The sequence below is a fragment of the Moschus berezovskii genome, chromosome 13 (assembly GCF_049115385.1).
Source record: "Moschus berezovskii isolate FMDL1 chromosome 13, NW_MosBer_1.0, whole genome shotgun sequence".
NCBI classification, from domain to species: Eukaryota; Metazoa; Chordata; class Mammalia; order Artiodactyla; family Moschidae; genus Moschus; species Moschus berezovskii.
In genome coordinates, this window is record NC_142472.1 from 65,362,025 (window position 1) to 65,375,095 (window position 13,071).

The following is a 13,071-nucleotide window of genomic DNA, read 5'->3' on the forward strand; positions in this document are numbered from 1 at the left end:
CCAGGCACCGTGCTAAGAAATGTACACACTGATTTCCCTTAATTCTCACAACTCCCTGAGGCAGATACTCTTATGATCCCCACTTTATTGATTGGGAAACTGAGACCTACAGCAGTTAGTTAGCAGTGAGCTGGGTATGCTTACCAATATTCTTCATTTTTCAGAGAAGGATGTTAATATTTATTGGAACATTACGAGGAACCATAAAAATGATGGCACAGTTCATAGAACACTCAGGTATAACCTAAATCAAATCCCTTATGACTATACAGTGGAAGTGAGAAATAGATTTAAGGGATTAGATCTGATAGAGTGCCTGATGAACTATGGATGGAGGTTTGTGACACTGTACAGGAGACAGGCAGCAAGACCAACCCCAAGAAAAATAAATGCAAAAAAGCAAAATGGCTGTCTGAGGAGGACTTACAAATAGCTGTGAAAAGAAGAGAAGCGAAAAGCAAAGGAGAAAAGGAAAGATATAAGCATCTGAATGCAGAGTTCCAAAGAATAGCAAGGAGAGATAAGAAAGCCTTCCTCAGCGATCAATTCAAAGAAACAGGAGAAAACAATACAATGGGAAAGACTAGAGACCTCTTCAAGAAAATTAGAGATTCCAAGGGAACATTTCATGCAAAGATGGGCTCAATAAAGGACAGAAATGGTATGGACCTAACAGAAGCAGAAGATATTAAGAAGAGGTGGCAAGAATACACAGAACTGTACAAAAGAGATCTTTACAACCCAGATAATCACGAAGGTGTGATCACTCGCGCTCACCTAGAGCCAGACATCCTGGAATGTAAAGTCAGATAGGCCTTAGGAAGCATCACTACGAATAAAGCTAGTGGAGGTAACGGAACTCCAGTTGAGCTATTTCAAATCCTGAAAGATGATGCTGTGAAAGTGCTGCACTCAATATGCCAGTAAATTTGGAAAACTCAGCAGTGGCCACAGGACTGGAAAAGGTCAGTCTTCATTCCAATCCCAAAGAAAAGCAATGCCAAAGAATGCTTAAACTACTGCACAACTGCGCTCATCTCACACACTAATAAACTAATGCTCAAAATTCTCCAAGCCAGGCTTCAGCAATACGTAAACTGTAAACTTCCAGATGTTCAAGCTGGTTTTAGAAAAAGCAGAGGAACCAGAGATCAAATTGCCAACATCCGCTGGATCATCGAAAAAGCAAGAGTTCCAGAAAAACATCTATTTCTGCTTTATTGACAATGCCAAAGCCTTTGACTGTGTGGATCACAACAAACTGTGGAAAATTCTGAAAGAGATGGGAATACCAGACCACCTGACCTGCCTCCTGAGAAACCTGCATGCAGGTCAGGAAGCAACAGTTAGAACTGGACATGAAACAACAGACTGGTTCCAAATAGGAAAAGGAGTACGTCAAGGTTGTATATTGTCACCCTGCTTATTTAACTTCTATGCAGAGTACATCATGAGGAACGCTGGGCTGGAGGAAGCACAAGCCGAAATCAAGATTGCTGGGAGAAATATCAATAACCTCAGATATGCAGATGACACCACCCTTATGGCAGAAAGTGAAGAACTAAAGAGCCTCTTGATGAAAATGAAAGAGGAGAGTGAAAGAGCTGGCTTAAAGTCCAACACTCAGAAAACTAAGATCACGGCATCCGGTCCCATCACTTCATGGCAAATAGATGCGGAAACAGTGGAAACAGTGTCAGACTTTATTTTTCTGGGCTCCAAAATCACTGCAGATGGTGACTGCAGCCATGAAATTAAAAGATGCTTACTCTTTGGAAGGAAAGTTATGACCAACCTAGACATCATATTAAACAGCAGAGACGCTACTTTGTCAACAAAGGTCCGTCTAGTCAAGGCTATGGTTTTTCCAGTGGTTATGTATGGATATGAGTTGGACTATAAAGAAAGCTGAGCGCAGAATAATTGATGCTTTTGAACTGTGGTGTTGGAGAAGACTCTTGAGGGTCCCTTGGACTGCAAGGAGATCCAACCAGTCCATCCTAAAGGAGACCAGTCCTGGGTGTTCATTGGAAGGATTGATGTTGAAGCTGAAACTCCAATACTTCGGCCACCTGATGCGAAGAGCTAACTCATTTGAAAAGACCCTGATGCTGGGAAAGATTGAGGGCAGGAGAAGGGGACGACAGAGGATGAGATGGCTGGATGGCATCACCAACTCGATGGACATGAGTTTGAGTGAACTCCGGGAGTTGGTGATGGACAGGGAGGCCTGGCATGCTATGATTCACGGGGTCACAAAGAGTTGGACGCAACTGAGCGACTGGACTGAAGTTCACAGAAAATCAAGTTCATTTAAATTCAAAAGAATAATTTTGATTGTATGAAGATACCAATTTCATTAAAAAAAAAAAAGTTTTAAAATTGCAATACCAACCTATACTTCTCCGAATTAGCATGCACTCCTTCTCCTTTGCAGAAAACTGGCTTCGGCTTGAAACGCCAAAGTCAAAGCAGTATTTATTCCTCCCCATGTCAAACAAAGTGCAGTTGAATACTGTTCTCCTCTCTCCCAAGGCCAGGCTGTTTTCAGCCAGCCGACTGGTCCTCTCCCCGGGGAGTCTGGGTGCTTCCTTGAAGACGGTGATCACCCCTCGGACGAAGATGCACGGCGGGGGCAGCACCGTGACCTCCACCCCGGCCTCACAGGTGAGCTCTGGCTCCATCACCAGTTTGTATCCAAATTTCTGGGCCAGGTCAATGGGGCCTGTGGACGTAATGACCGAGTCTCGGCCCAGCAGCTTTAGCACCACAGTGACCGTGACGTAGGCTTCCGGCCCCACGGGGGGGCAGTTGAACTCAACCCACTGGCCTTGAGCGAGCTCCACCTGCTTGCTGGCCCTAATCTCCAGCGGTGGGGCCTGACCTGCCCTCGCCTCCAGGAGGCTGTTGGTGAAGGTGACGTCCAGCAAGATGTTGGGCTTGTCCCCGGAGAACGGGCACAGCGGCTGACTGGTGAAAAGGCCCACCTGGAAGGTGCCTTCGGCCGCCTTGGACGTCCTGCTCAGGTCAACGTGGAAGACGGGCCATTCTACCTTGAGAAAGGCGCTCCTCTCCCTTGGGGGGACTGGGAGGCTGCTGTTTGTCGCTTCCCGGGTCATCACAAACCAGTAGTCGCCAGCCTCCTTGAAGTAGAAGCACTCAAACTCGAGGGTCCCCTGGGACTGGTTGGTCAGGAGGTATTTGGTGGTAAGAGTCTGGTTGGAGCTGGCCTCCACCAGCAGGACAGAGACATTCCTCAGCGTCCCGTTGGCACCATGGAGATCCACAGTCACTGTGCTGTTGCTGAGTGCTACATGGCCCGGCTCCCCCAGCACGAGATACTCAGCCTCTCCAAGAACTGAAAGGAAATGGTCACAGTGAGTTTTAAATAGGGACATCTGAGCAGCAGAACTGATGACATCGATGAAAACAGCATTTTAGACACAGGAGAAGTTTGAACTGCACCAAGGTTGACATGAAATGATGCTGAGTGCTAACCCTGGGGGCTGGGCCCTGAGCCACTTCCATTCTAAAATGGCTCAGGTCCTTCATCTCCATCTTTCATGATTCTTGTTCAAAATAATGAATGGATACTCTGAATTCTCAACAGTCAACAATGGAATCTATCCGTGAAGAAAAACTAACAAGGCAAGAGTAACAATCGACAATTCTCATGATAAAAATCCAACACTTCACTTTGCTCACTTTAGTCATATTGTAGTATTTAGGTATTTGCAGGAAATAGGTTTACAGTGAGGGCTTCCCCAGTGGTTCAGTGGTAAAGAATCCACCTGCAATGCTGGAGACATAGGAGGCGCAGGTTTGATTCCTGGGTCAGGAAAATCCCCTGGAGGAGGGCATGGCTACCCACTCCAGCACTCTTGCCTGGAGAATCACATGGACACAGGAGCCTGGCAGGCTACCATCCATAGGGTTGCCAAGAGTAGGACATGACTGAAGCGACTTAGCACGTGCATGCATGCACACACACACACATCTACAGGTTTACTTACGGTGAAGTGAAAGAAAGCCTGATCTAAATGATATAATATGAAGTACTCTAGATTACTTAACATGGACAACTCTAAATATACAGTTGATGTCTGAACAACACGGGTTTGAACTGCAAGGCTCCACTTCGGCACAGATTTATCCCAACAGTAAACAGTAACTAGATGATCTGTGGTTGGCTGACTCTGAAGATGCAAACAGCAGATATGAAGGGCCAACTATAAGTTATATCAGGATTTTCAACTGTGCAGAGGATCAGACTCCTTAAACCCCACGTTATCCAATGATCAGCTGTACCTGTAAGTTACTGCTTTCTGACATTCAAGACAAGTGTGTGAGTATTTTTACCAGTAAAGAAACTGCCTTTCGTTTGTATAAGGCAGAAATTTTTAGATGAATAAGAAATGTTGACATTCTACCCTACATGGATTAATCCAGGGGACAGAGTGAACATTCATGGAATAGCTAAGTATGTCCTTGGTGATTTTAATGACATTATAGTAACAGGCCTAGACAAGATAGATGACTACTAGCCCAAAAGTATCACTTAGTTAGGAAAATATCTTTTTTTAAAAAGGAGACCCACTGGAGCAGCTGAAGTGAAAAGCAGAAAGAACACAGACACACAAGAATCCTTGTTTCTACTTTGAACCCCATCCAAATACATACCAAAAGAGACAGAATCTGGCAATACAACAATCAACTGGCCTGTGGCTAGGGTAAGAAGCATTCTAGATTTAAGAAAGCGCAGTGCCCTTTGGTTTGAAAAACAACATGTGTAAGGAGGAATTTGTAAGTCTTCTTATACATACATGATAATAAAATACAGTAATGCGACAATAATTATATATGTCATATATGCCCAAAGGACCTCAATGTGTTGTCTGGGCTGGTAGTCCTTAAATACATTCAATCTACAGCAGAGACTGACATAGTATTGTAAATCAACTATACTTCAATAAAAAATAAATTAAATTCACTTGGCTATACAGCAGAAAATAATCAACACTGTAAATCAACAATAAACCAATAAAAAATTTTTTAAAAAAGAAAAAGTAGACTATTCAAGAATATTAAAAAATGGTTATTAGAATCAGCACATGAAATACTGTCACATGAAGGTTTGTTTTGATCGCCTCAGCACTTCACTCACTTCTTATTTAAGATGAGGTGAAGTAAAATGTATAAAACTTTGATAGATCTGGACACCTGAAAGACCATAATAGTTTTTTTTTTTCATCAACATACAAATTGAGGAACACTCCCTGTTGGATGAAGGTGACTCAGAGTTAAGGAAGGCGGCTGCTTTTGATGCAGCTTCTAAGGGGGTTCAGAGCTGACCAAGGACTGGGAACAAAGCTTATATTCATTTGCATCCGATGGGGCAGAATGGTTCTGTGATGCATTTTAACACTGAGAAGCACACCATACTTAGTTAATTAATGAAAATCTATTTTCAAGGATACGGTTACCACAGAGGCAGATCAGATTCTAATTTGCTGGGCAGCTAGTCAATGAAAGAGACACATACGTCCCTTTGGAAATGGACAAGAAAGAGACAACTGATGAATCTCAACAGCAGCAGATAGAAGGTGTGTATTGAAGAGGGAACTTGGCTGCTTTACACTTGAACTCTAGTTTCTACAGGCAAGAATAGATTCTCATTTAGAAAACTACAATTTGGTCACACCATCAAACTGACTACTACAGTTCAGTTTTCTCCATTCATTTCCTTTCTCCCACTCCTTTAAAGGAACTGGTATCTCAATATAATCATGTAGATTTCAAAAAAAAAAAAAATCTAACTGGTAATGGTGTGTTGTGATCAATTTCAAATGGAGAAGGGGCTAAAACCCCACATATATGAAAATACCTCCATTTTTAGTAGCAGCCTTTGCACTCAACTTTTACTCTTTATTTTCTGCTCAATCAACTTTTTTATGTGCCTGTAAAATATTTTGTTCTCAACAACAACAAACATCCTTGCAGACTATTTAAATAGAAATGTTTGATGACTTTATCTTTATGAAACAAAGTAACCTTTTATAGTTTTTCATAGAAGGCTATTAGATGCAGAGCAATGTTTTCCCCCATGGCTCAGTGATAAAGAATCTGCCTGCAATGCAGGAGACACAGGTTCAATCCCTGGGTTGGGAAGATCCCCCGGAGAAGGAAATAACAACCGACTCCAGAATTCTTGCCTGGAGAATCCCATGGACAGAGGAGTCTGGCAGGATACAGTCCATGGGGTTGCAAAGTGTCAGATACAACTGAAGCAACCGAGCATACATGAATATGCACATAAAAGACTTTAAAAGAAATGAATCCTAGGGACTTCCCTGGTGGTCAAGCAGTTAAGACTCAGTATTTCCACTGCAGGGGGTGTGGGTTCAATCCCTGGTTGGGGAACTAAGCTCCCACATGCTTTGAGGCACGGTGAAAACAAAACAATAAATAAAAACAAAACTAAAAAAGAGTATACACACAAATGTATAATACTGAAACAGTAGGAAATCAAAGTGAGGGCAACATGTTTGTCTCCAACCTGTGAAATGAAAGTGAGTTTAAAAAAAACCTTAAAATATATTTTAAATGAAATTTGAATTAATAATGCAGAACCTTAAGAGAACCTAGGGTTGCAAGAATCATGGTTTAAAAGGCACTGAACTGGAGTCCCTGCCCTGCCTCCTTAATAAAGAGGCATCAACATTCATGCATTTAAAAACCTCCCATTTCTGTTTCTTCACTGGGATCCACAGCATAAGTGCACTCAACACTTACCATAGTCACAGAGCACCACCAGCAATAGATTTGAAAAGTCTTTCAACGTTTGTTTCATTCTGATCAGCAAAATCCCAGGTCTTTGGTCTCCTCATGTCCTTTTTCACATCCGAATTGTGGAATCTTCTTTCAAAAACACCTGCAAGGAGAACCTCAAAGAAATATTGGCTCTGTTCAATGTGATTCATAAAATAGTAACCCTGAGATGACAAAACCATTCTAAGAAGTCAGACTTTCTAGTTAATACTGAAAAGAAAACAGGAAGGACATTACTGTTGCCCCCAGGGAAATGATCAGTAATTATACACGTTCCTTTCCTTTCATTATAGCTCACCTGCTAAGAACATCTAGGTCTGCCCACAGCAAGACTTTCTCTGCAAAACACCATGTCTTTTATCTTTATAGCAGACCTTTAAGTGGAGAGTTGGTTGCTCTTTGCTTAATTTTATTGAAGCTCATAACCAACCTTCGCACATTTATATGCATGGCTAACCAACTGACTAACATTTTGTCAAATTTTTGCATCTGTTGTGTAGACCCCCCCTGCTTCCACAAATGGACTTATATTAACACTGTCTGTCTTACATAATTGGTGTGTTATCTGGATTGCTCCATTTCTTAATGCCTAGGAGCTACATCAAAATTATTAAGCCTTAGAAAAAAAGATACTCAGATTATTGCAATCAAATGTGGCCCTGATTTCCCTTGGTTAGGGCATTCTAAAGACAAAACAGCTATCATCTTTGGCAGCCTTCCAATACTTGTTGCTACTGGCTAGCATGCATCAGGAGATGTATGATTTCAGGCAGCAATCTTCCCAGACCACCGAGGAGGGCAGGGAAGACCTTGACGGCCCGTGGTTCAGGATGATTTGTGAGAAGTGGCACTTTGATACAGACTATTACACAACAGAATGAGATGCAGGGCATTTAAGAGCCAGTTTTTTTCATACTTAAGTCTAGGAAACTATTGGATACTAAGCATTACCAAATAGATATTTTCTTAATGTCTGCATTCCCCCCTATTATGCACAGTTAATCTACTTTAAGTAAGTTTTTAAAAAGCATATTATATTCAAAATATATGTATGTCAGATCCCTTCTTATCTGAAGGCAGGAATTAAGGGAATTAAGAAGACTGATTGAAATAATCAGAAATTTGGTGGAAAGGAAACAGGTCTGTCTCTATTAGCTTTCTCTCTGTAAGAGCTGGTTGAGTAAAAGGAAATGCTGGACTTCCTCAAAGAGAAGCAGAGATATAAAGTGTAATTATGCAATTAGGGCTCTCGCCCTCTCCAAAAACAACCAAAAAAGAAAATTCAGTTTTGTTGGAATTAGGCACAGATTTGACCCAATCCTTTCCTTTTACATGAATTGGGAAACCTGGCCAAAGACAGCAGATGAGCATCATCGTATCTCTGCGGCAAGCGAGGGCACAGAGGGCAATTAAAATGGTTCCTTTAAGTCACTTGATACTCAGTAACCAAAGTAAGAAGAAACAAGCAATCTCTGGCCCCCAAAAGTGGAACTGACTCCTCCCAAACTGCTTGTTTCCGCATGACAAACAGGCTTCCTTGGTGGCTCAGATGGTAAAGAACCCGCTGGCAATGCAAGAGACCTGGGTTTGATTCCTGGGTTGGCAAGGTCCCCTGGAGAAAGGAATGGCTACCCACTACAGTTTTCTTGCCTGGGAAATCCCATGGACAGAGAAGCCTGGCGGGCTAGTCCACTGGGTCCCAAGGAATCGGCCGGCAACTGAGCAACTAACACTTCACTTTACCACGCCATGACAAACATTTTCAAAGAAGTTCTTAACCACAACTGATTTTCTGATTATAACACATTTTCTTCCTTATGAAAAAGATCAGTAAAAAGGAATCGTGATAATCTATATTTAGAGCTGCATGGAAATGGAATTATAAAATAATCCAGGCTATCTGAAACCAGGCTGTTTTATTTTATAAGACATAATATGGTTTGCATACTATGGATTTTTTAAAAATATTGTCAAGCTTTTGAAAATAAATCCTGATTTTTTTCATTAATATGAAGATGTTAACAGAGCACCCTAGAATGTCATGGAATGCTGGGTAAAAAAAAAAAAGCACTACTTTTTTTTTTTTTTAAAGAAAACAGCGAGCTTTTAAAATTTGTTTAAACCTTGCTTATTTTCTTTCAACAGGTGTTCCCAATACCACCACTGGCTACTTACAGTGTTTGGCTTGATAATCGTTTCTTGAGAAAATAAGAACTTGGGCATCCTTTATACACATTTAAAGAAAAAATCTTATATAGAGCGTTCACATACAGAAGTGTTTAGAGACATTCTAAACATAGCAGCTACAGGGTAGGGGCATATTCTCAGTGGTTAATGGCATGACGCAGAACTCAGATCTCAGAACTCAGATCTACTTTTGCTGAAATCTGCTAAGATAAACGCTTATCTGTCCCCGAAGGCGTCTTCAGAACTCAGAAAAAGAAACTGAATTACGCTGAGGTTCATGAGACCAATGACTTAGGAAAGAATAAAAAGAAAAGTGATCCTGTACCTTCTGACAAACGTGCGCACGCTCGTGTGTACGTCTAACGATATTTATTAAGAGGAAATCCCTAAATTCCAAGCAGGATGCATTTATGTGTTCGGCCGAGTCGGCGGTGCCTGGTCCCGGCGTCCACCCAGCTTTTCCCAGGCCCGCAGGTCAAGGTCACGCTTGGAAACCTAAGGCTGCCGGTGTCCTCAGCCCCAAGTCCTCCTAAAGCGGCACGTATCTCATACTGCTTGTATCCCAGAAAGGATTTCTTTCTGGAAAGACGCAAGCCTGTTCGGAAACGCAGAATATCCCAGACGCTGATTTTCAAGGGTCCCAAACTGTCCGGACTCAGCGCGCATCTATCTGCGGTCCGCTGCGTCCCTCGGCCACGCCTGCGCCAGGTGCAGGCTGAAGTCGGGACTCGGCGCGGCGGAGACGACCCTCTGCAGCGCGCCCGCGGGGCCGGGGGCTGGGTGCGCGGCGGGGACGGCACCGTCCACCTGCGCGCTCCGGCGGCGGGGAGGGTGGCGCGGCAGGGCCCCGGCAGCCTCGGGGACCCCGCGGCGGGGGCGCTCCGCAGGTCGCTCCGGAGGAGCCCTCTTACCTCTGGGACGGGCGGGCCGGCCGGCGAGGAGGAGGGCGAGCGACCTCACGGGCGGCGAGGCAGCTGGCGGAGCACCCCGCGCCCCGGGCCGCCGCGCCGCTCCCGCAGCCCCGCCCGGGACCGCCCCCGACGGCGCGGGGAGGGAGGCACCCGGCGGGCGGGGGCCCCCGGGAGCCCGGCGGGGCCGCCGCGCATCCTTTCCTGCCCGCGCCCGGGCAGGAAGCCCGGCAGGAAACGCGCGGCCGGCCGCGGCCTGCGGGGAGGCGGCGCGGACCCCCGCCCCGCGACCCGGAGCCGGGGTAAGGGCGAGCCGCCCCGTCTCCCCGCACGTGCGATCCGGTCTCTTCTCCCCCGCCCCGCTCCTCCGCCCCCGGGTCATTCTTCTGGGGGACCACGAGGCAGTCATTGAAGTTGGCTGGAAGCTTGGTTTCCCAGACGTCATTGAAGAGCTTCAAAAGAGAAGAGCTCACGAAGGTGCCTCTTCGTTTCTCTCCGGAGCCAGAAGCGGTTATTTACATTAAAAATCGCGTTTTAAAAACTCGAAACCGAAAGTGTTCAAGTTGTGTTTTTAAAACAATAGGAGAGGATAGAGTTCCACCTTAACAGCCGGGCTTGTTTTTGAATAGGGTGTAACGTGCAGGACCGTTTACCATTAGCATACCAATGTGTGGTTAGGAAATCGGAGCCCAGATTTGGTGGTCCCTGGGGAGCGGGTGATTGGAACGAGGCTCCAGGAATCTTTGGGGGCGGGGGGGGCGGTGTGCGGAGTCGGGTAGACATATTCTGTTGGTTGAGGTGCGAATTACACGGATTCATTATGTATTTGTCAAAACATTCAACTTACGATCCGTGCATCTCACTGTTTGTAAATTTTACCTCTATTTTTAACTCAGAAATGTACCATTTGCAAGTCCTTGAATCTATCACTTAATCTTTTAAAAGGTAGCCCAATTATTCGGTTATCAGAGCTCTCAGAGGTTATCAAAGGTACCAAATTTGCAAAGCATTGTACTGATTCAATCCAGCCAAAGATTCCAAAAAGGCTTTAATGTGTGGAATGAAAAAAATATGCAATGTGAGAGTTGTGAGTTGTTTTTATTTGGAGCAAAATGAGGACTAAAGCCCAGGATTCACCTCTCAGATAGCTCTGAGGAAATGCTCCCAAGAGGTAGGGTGGGAGGTCTGTATATATGCGTGGTTTGTGCTAGTCACCAGGCACAGATGTCTCTGTTAATAATTTGTGCTATTCTAGATATGAGGCAAGAAACTGAGCTCATAAAATCTGAAAAATACTTAACTATCTGAAGGCCTGTTCTGCCATTGTTTCCCAATGCACAGGCGTGCATGCATGCTCAGTGATATCCGACACTTTGTGACCCCATGGACTGTAGCCCATCAGGCTCCTCTGTCCGTGGGATTCTCCAGGACAGAATACTGGAGTTGGTTGCCATGCCTCCTCCAGGGGATCTTCCTGACACAGGGATCGAACCCCCATCTCTTGTGTCTAGCTTCCTGCATTGGCAGGCTGATTCTTTACTGCTGTGCCATCTGGGTAGCCTTCCAGGGCAGTGTCATTCTTGATCTCCATCCTAAACTCCTTTCAAGGGTGTGTTAGGGTCAGTGATTGCAGGGACTGGTGACCAAATCCTTGCAGAGGCAGGTAGCAAGTGACAATTTTTAGTTGGCAAAGGTTACCATCCAATTTCACAGTCAGAATTATCTAGTCTAACATCTATTCATCAACCAAGTGAGAACTTTTAAATACATGCCACAAGCCCTGACATATTTGGTTTTGAAAGCAAGAGCTCATTTTAAGAGTGGGAGTTAGATGCAGTAGAAATAAAGTCCAGCCTTGCCTCCATAAACCTTGGGCAAATACTTAACCCCTCCTTTCCTCCACTGCAAAAGACATCTACGATAGTTATTCTGAAGTTTTGTGGTGATTGAGTGAAATGTATAGAAAGCAACTTGCTCAGTGTTGATCTCTCAGACACACACTCTTCCTAGAAACCCACTCTGCCTCAGTCGAAGTGCAAGGGCCTGGGATCAATGTGCTTGGTCAATTTTTAAATAAGATCATTATTGAGATGTTTGGTCATTTTTGCTTTAATTTGAATTCTTGCCAAACTGTTTACTAGACAGTTAAGACAGTTTAATCCTGTCTAAAAAGAAGCCAACAGAAATTTAAAGGAAAAAAGCTTTCAAAAGAACCATGGTATGGTCTTAGCTGTATTAAACTAAAAAAAGCTGGCTGACAAAGATATCTTGAGTAAGTGGCTGGTCAAGGGATCTTTTGCAAATTGTGTAAAATGTGTTCACTATCTCAATAACACCCTTTATATAAATAGGGAGATTTTTTCCCCCTAGATAACACTCTTGGAGAAGGAAATGGCAACCCACTCTAGTGTTCTTGCCTGGAGAATCCCAGGGACAGGGGAGCCTGGTGGGCTTCCGTCTATGGGGTCGCACAGAGTTGGACACGACTGAAGCGACTTAGCAGCAGCAGATAACACTCTGAGAGACAAGCTTTAACTGACTCGTGATTATTAGAGCACAAGAAAGAAAATGATTGACCCAGTTGTCACATTGTGAAAACAAGACCTTACGTGTGTGTTAATCTAACTTTTCTGGAATGCTTCCCACATCACGGACCTGGCCCATGTCATGGAATTTGAATAAGACAGCATATCTCAGACAGGCTGAGCCCGGACAAGTGTGGATAAGAAGTTTCTTGGAAAGAGGGTAAAGGACAGACTAAGGTTTCAGACTCAAGACACACTGTAATTCAAAAGCCACTCAACTGAGTGAATACTTAACTAGGAATCTACCATGTACAATCACTGATGTAGGTCACTGGGAATTCCAAAGAGGTATTATGTGATATTCCTTAAAATTTAAATCTAATTTCTCTGTTTTATGGCTTCAAGATAACAGAGAACAAGATAAAAGACAGTCAAGTGTTGGGCTGGCCAAAAAGTTCGTAAGAGCTTATGGAAAAACCCAAATGAACTTTTTGACCAACCCAACATATGGTTAATTGGGTTTCAGAATAGTAGAGTTGTGTCCTGGAAACAGATTTTTCTAGAGCAGGTGGGAACGAGCAAAGTATGGTTTTGATTATTAGGGTGGGGGTTGGTGGATGGGA

At 44.0% G+C, this 13,071-nt stretch overlaps 1 protein-coding gene across 3 annotated transcripts in view; it reads right to left on the bottom strand.

Moving 5' to 3' along the window:
* The window catches only part of THSD1 (thrombospondin type 1 domain containing 1), a 30,813-nt gene extending 20,760 nt beyond the window's left edge, over positions 1 to 10,053 (bottom strand). Inside the window, exons 1-3 of one of the 3 annotated variants that reach the window (XM_055426189.2) lie at positions 9,927 to 10,053; positions 6,793 to 6,931; positions 2,396 to 3,358 (exon numbers count right to left, since the gene is read on the bottom strand). In XM_055426189.2, coding sequence (XP_055282164.2) covers positions 2,396 to 3,358; positions 6,793 to 6,850 — 1,021 coding nt within the window. In that variant the 5' untranslated portion in view covers positions 6,851 to 6,931; positions 9,927 to 10,053. Of the gene's footprint in view, positions 1 to 2,395; positions 3,359 to 6,792; positions 6,932 to 9,340; positions 9,658 to 9,926 lie in introns of those variants that run through there. The other 2 variants (XM_055426190.2, XM_055426188.2) reach the window with 2 other exon arrangements.
* Between the last annotated feature and the right edge of the window lie 3,018 nt (positions 10,054 to 13,071).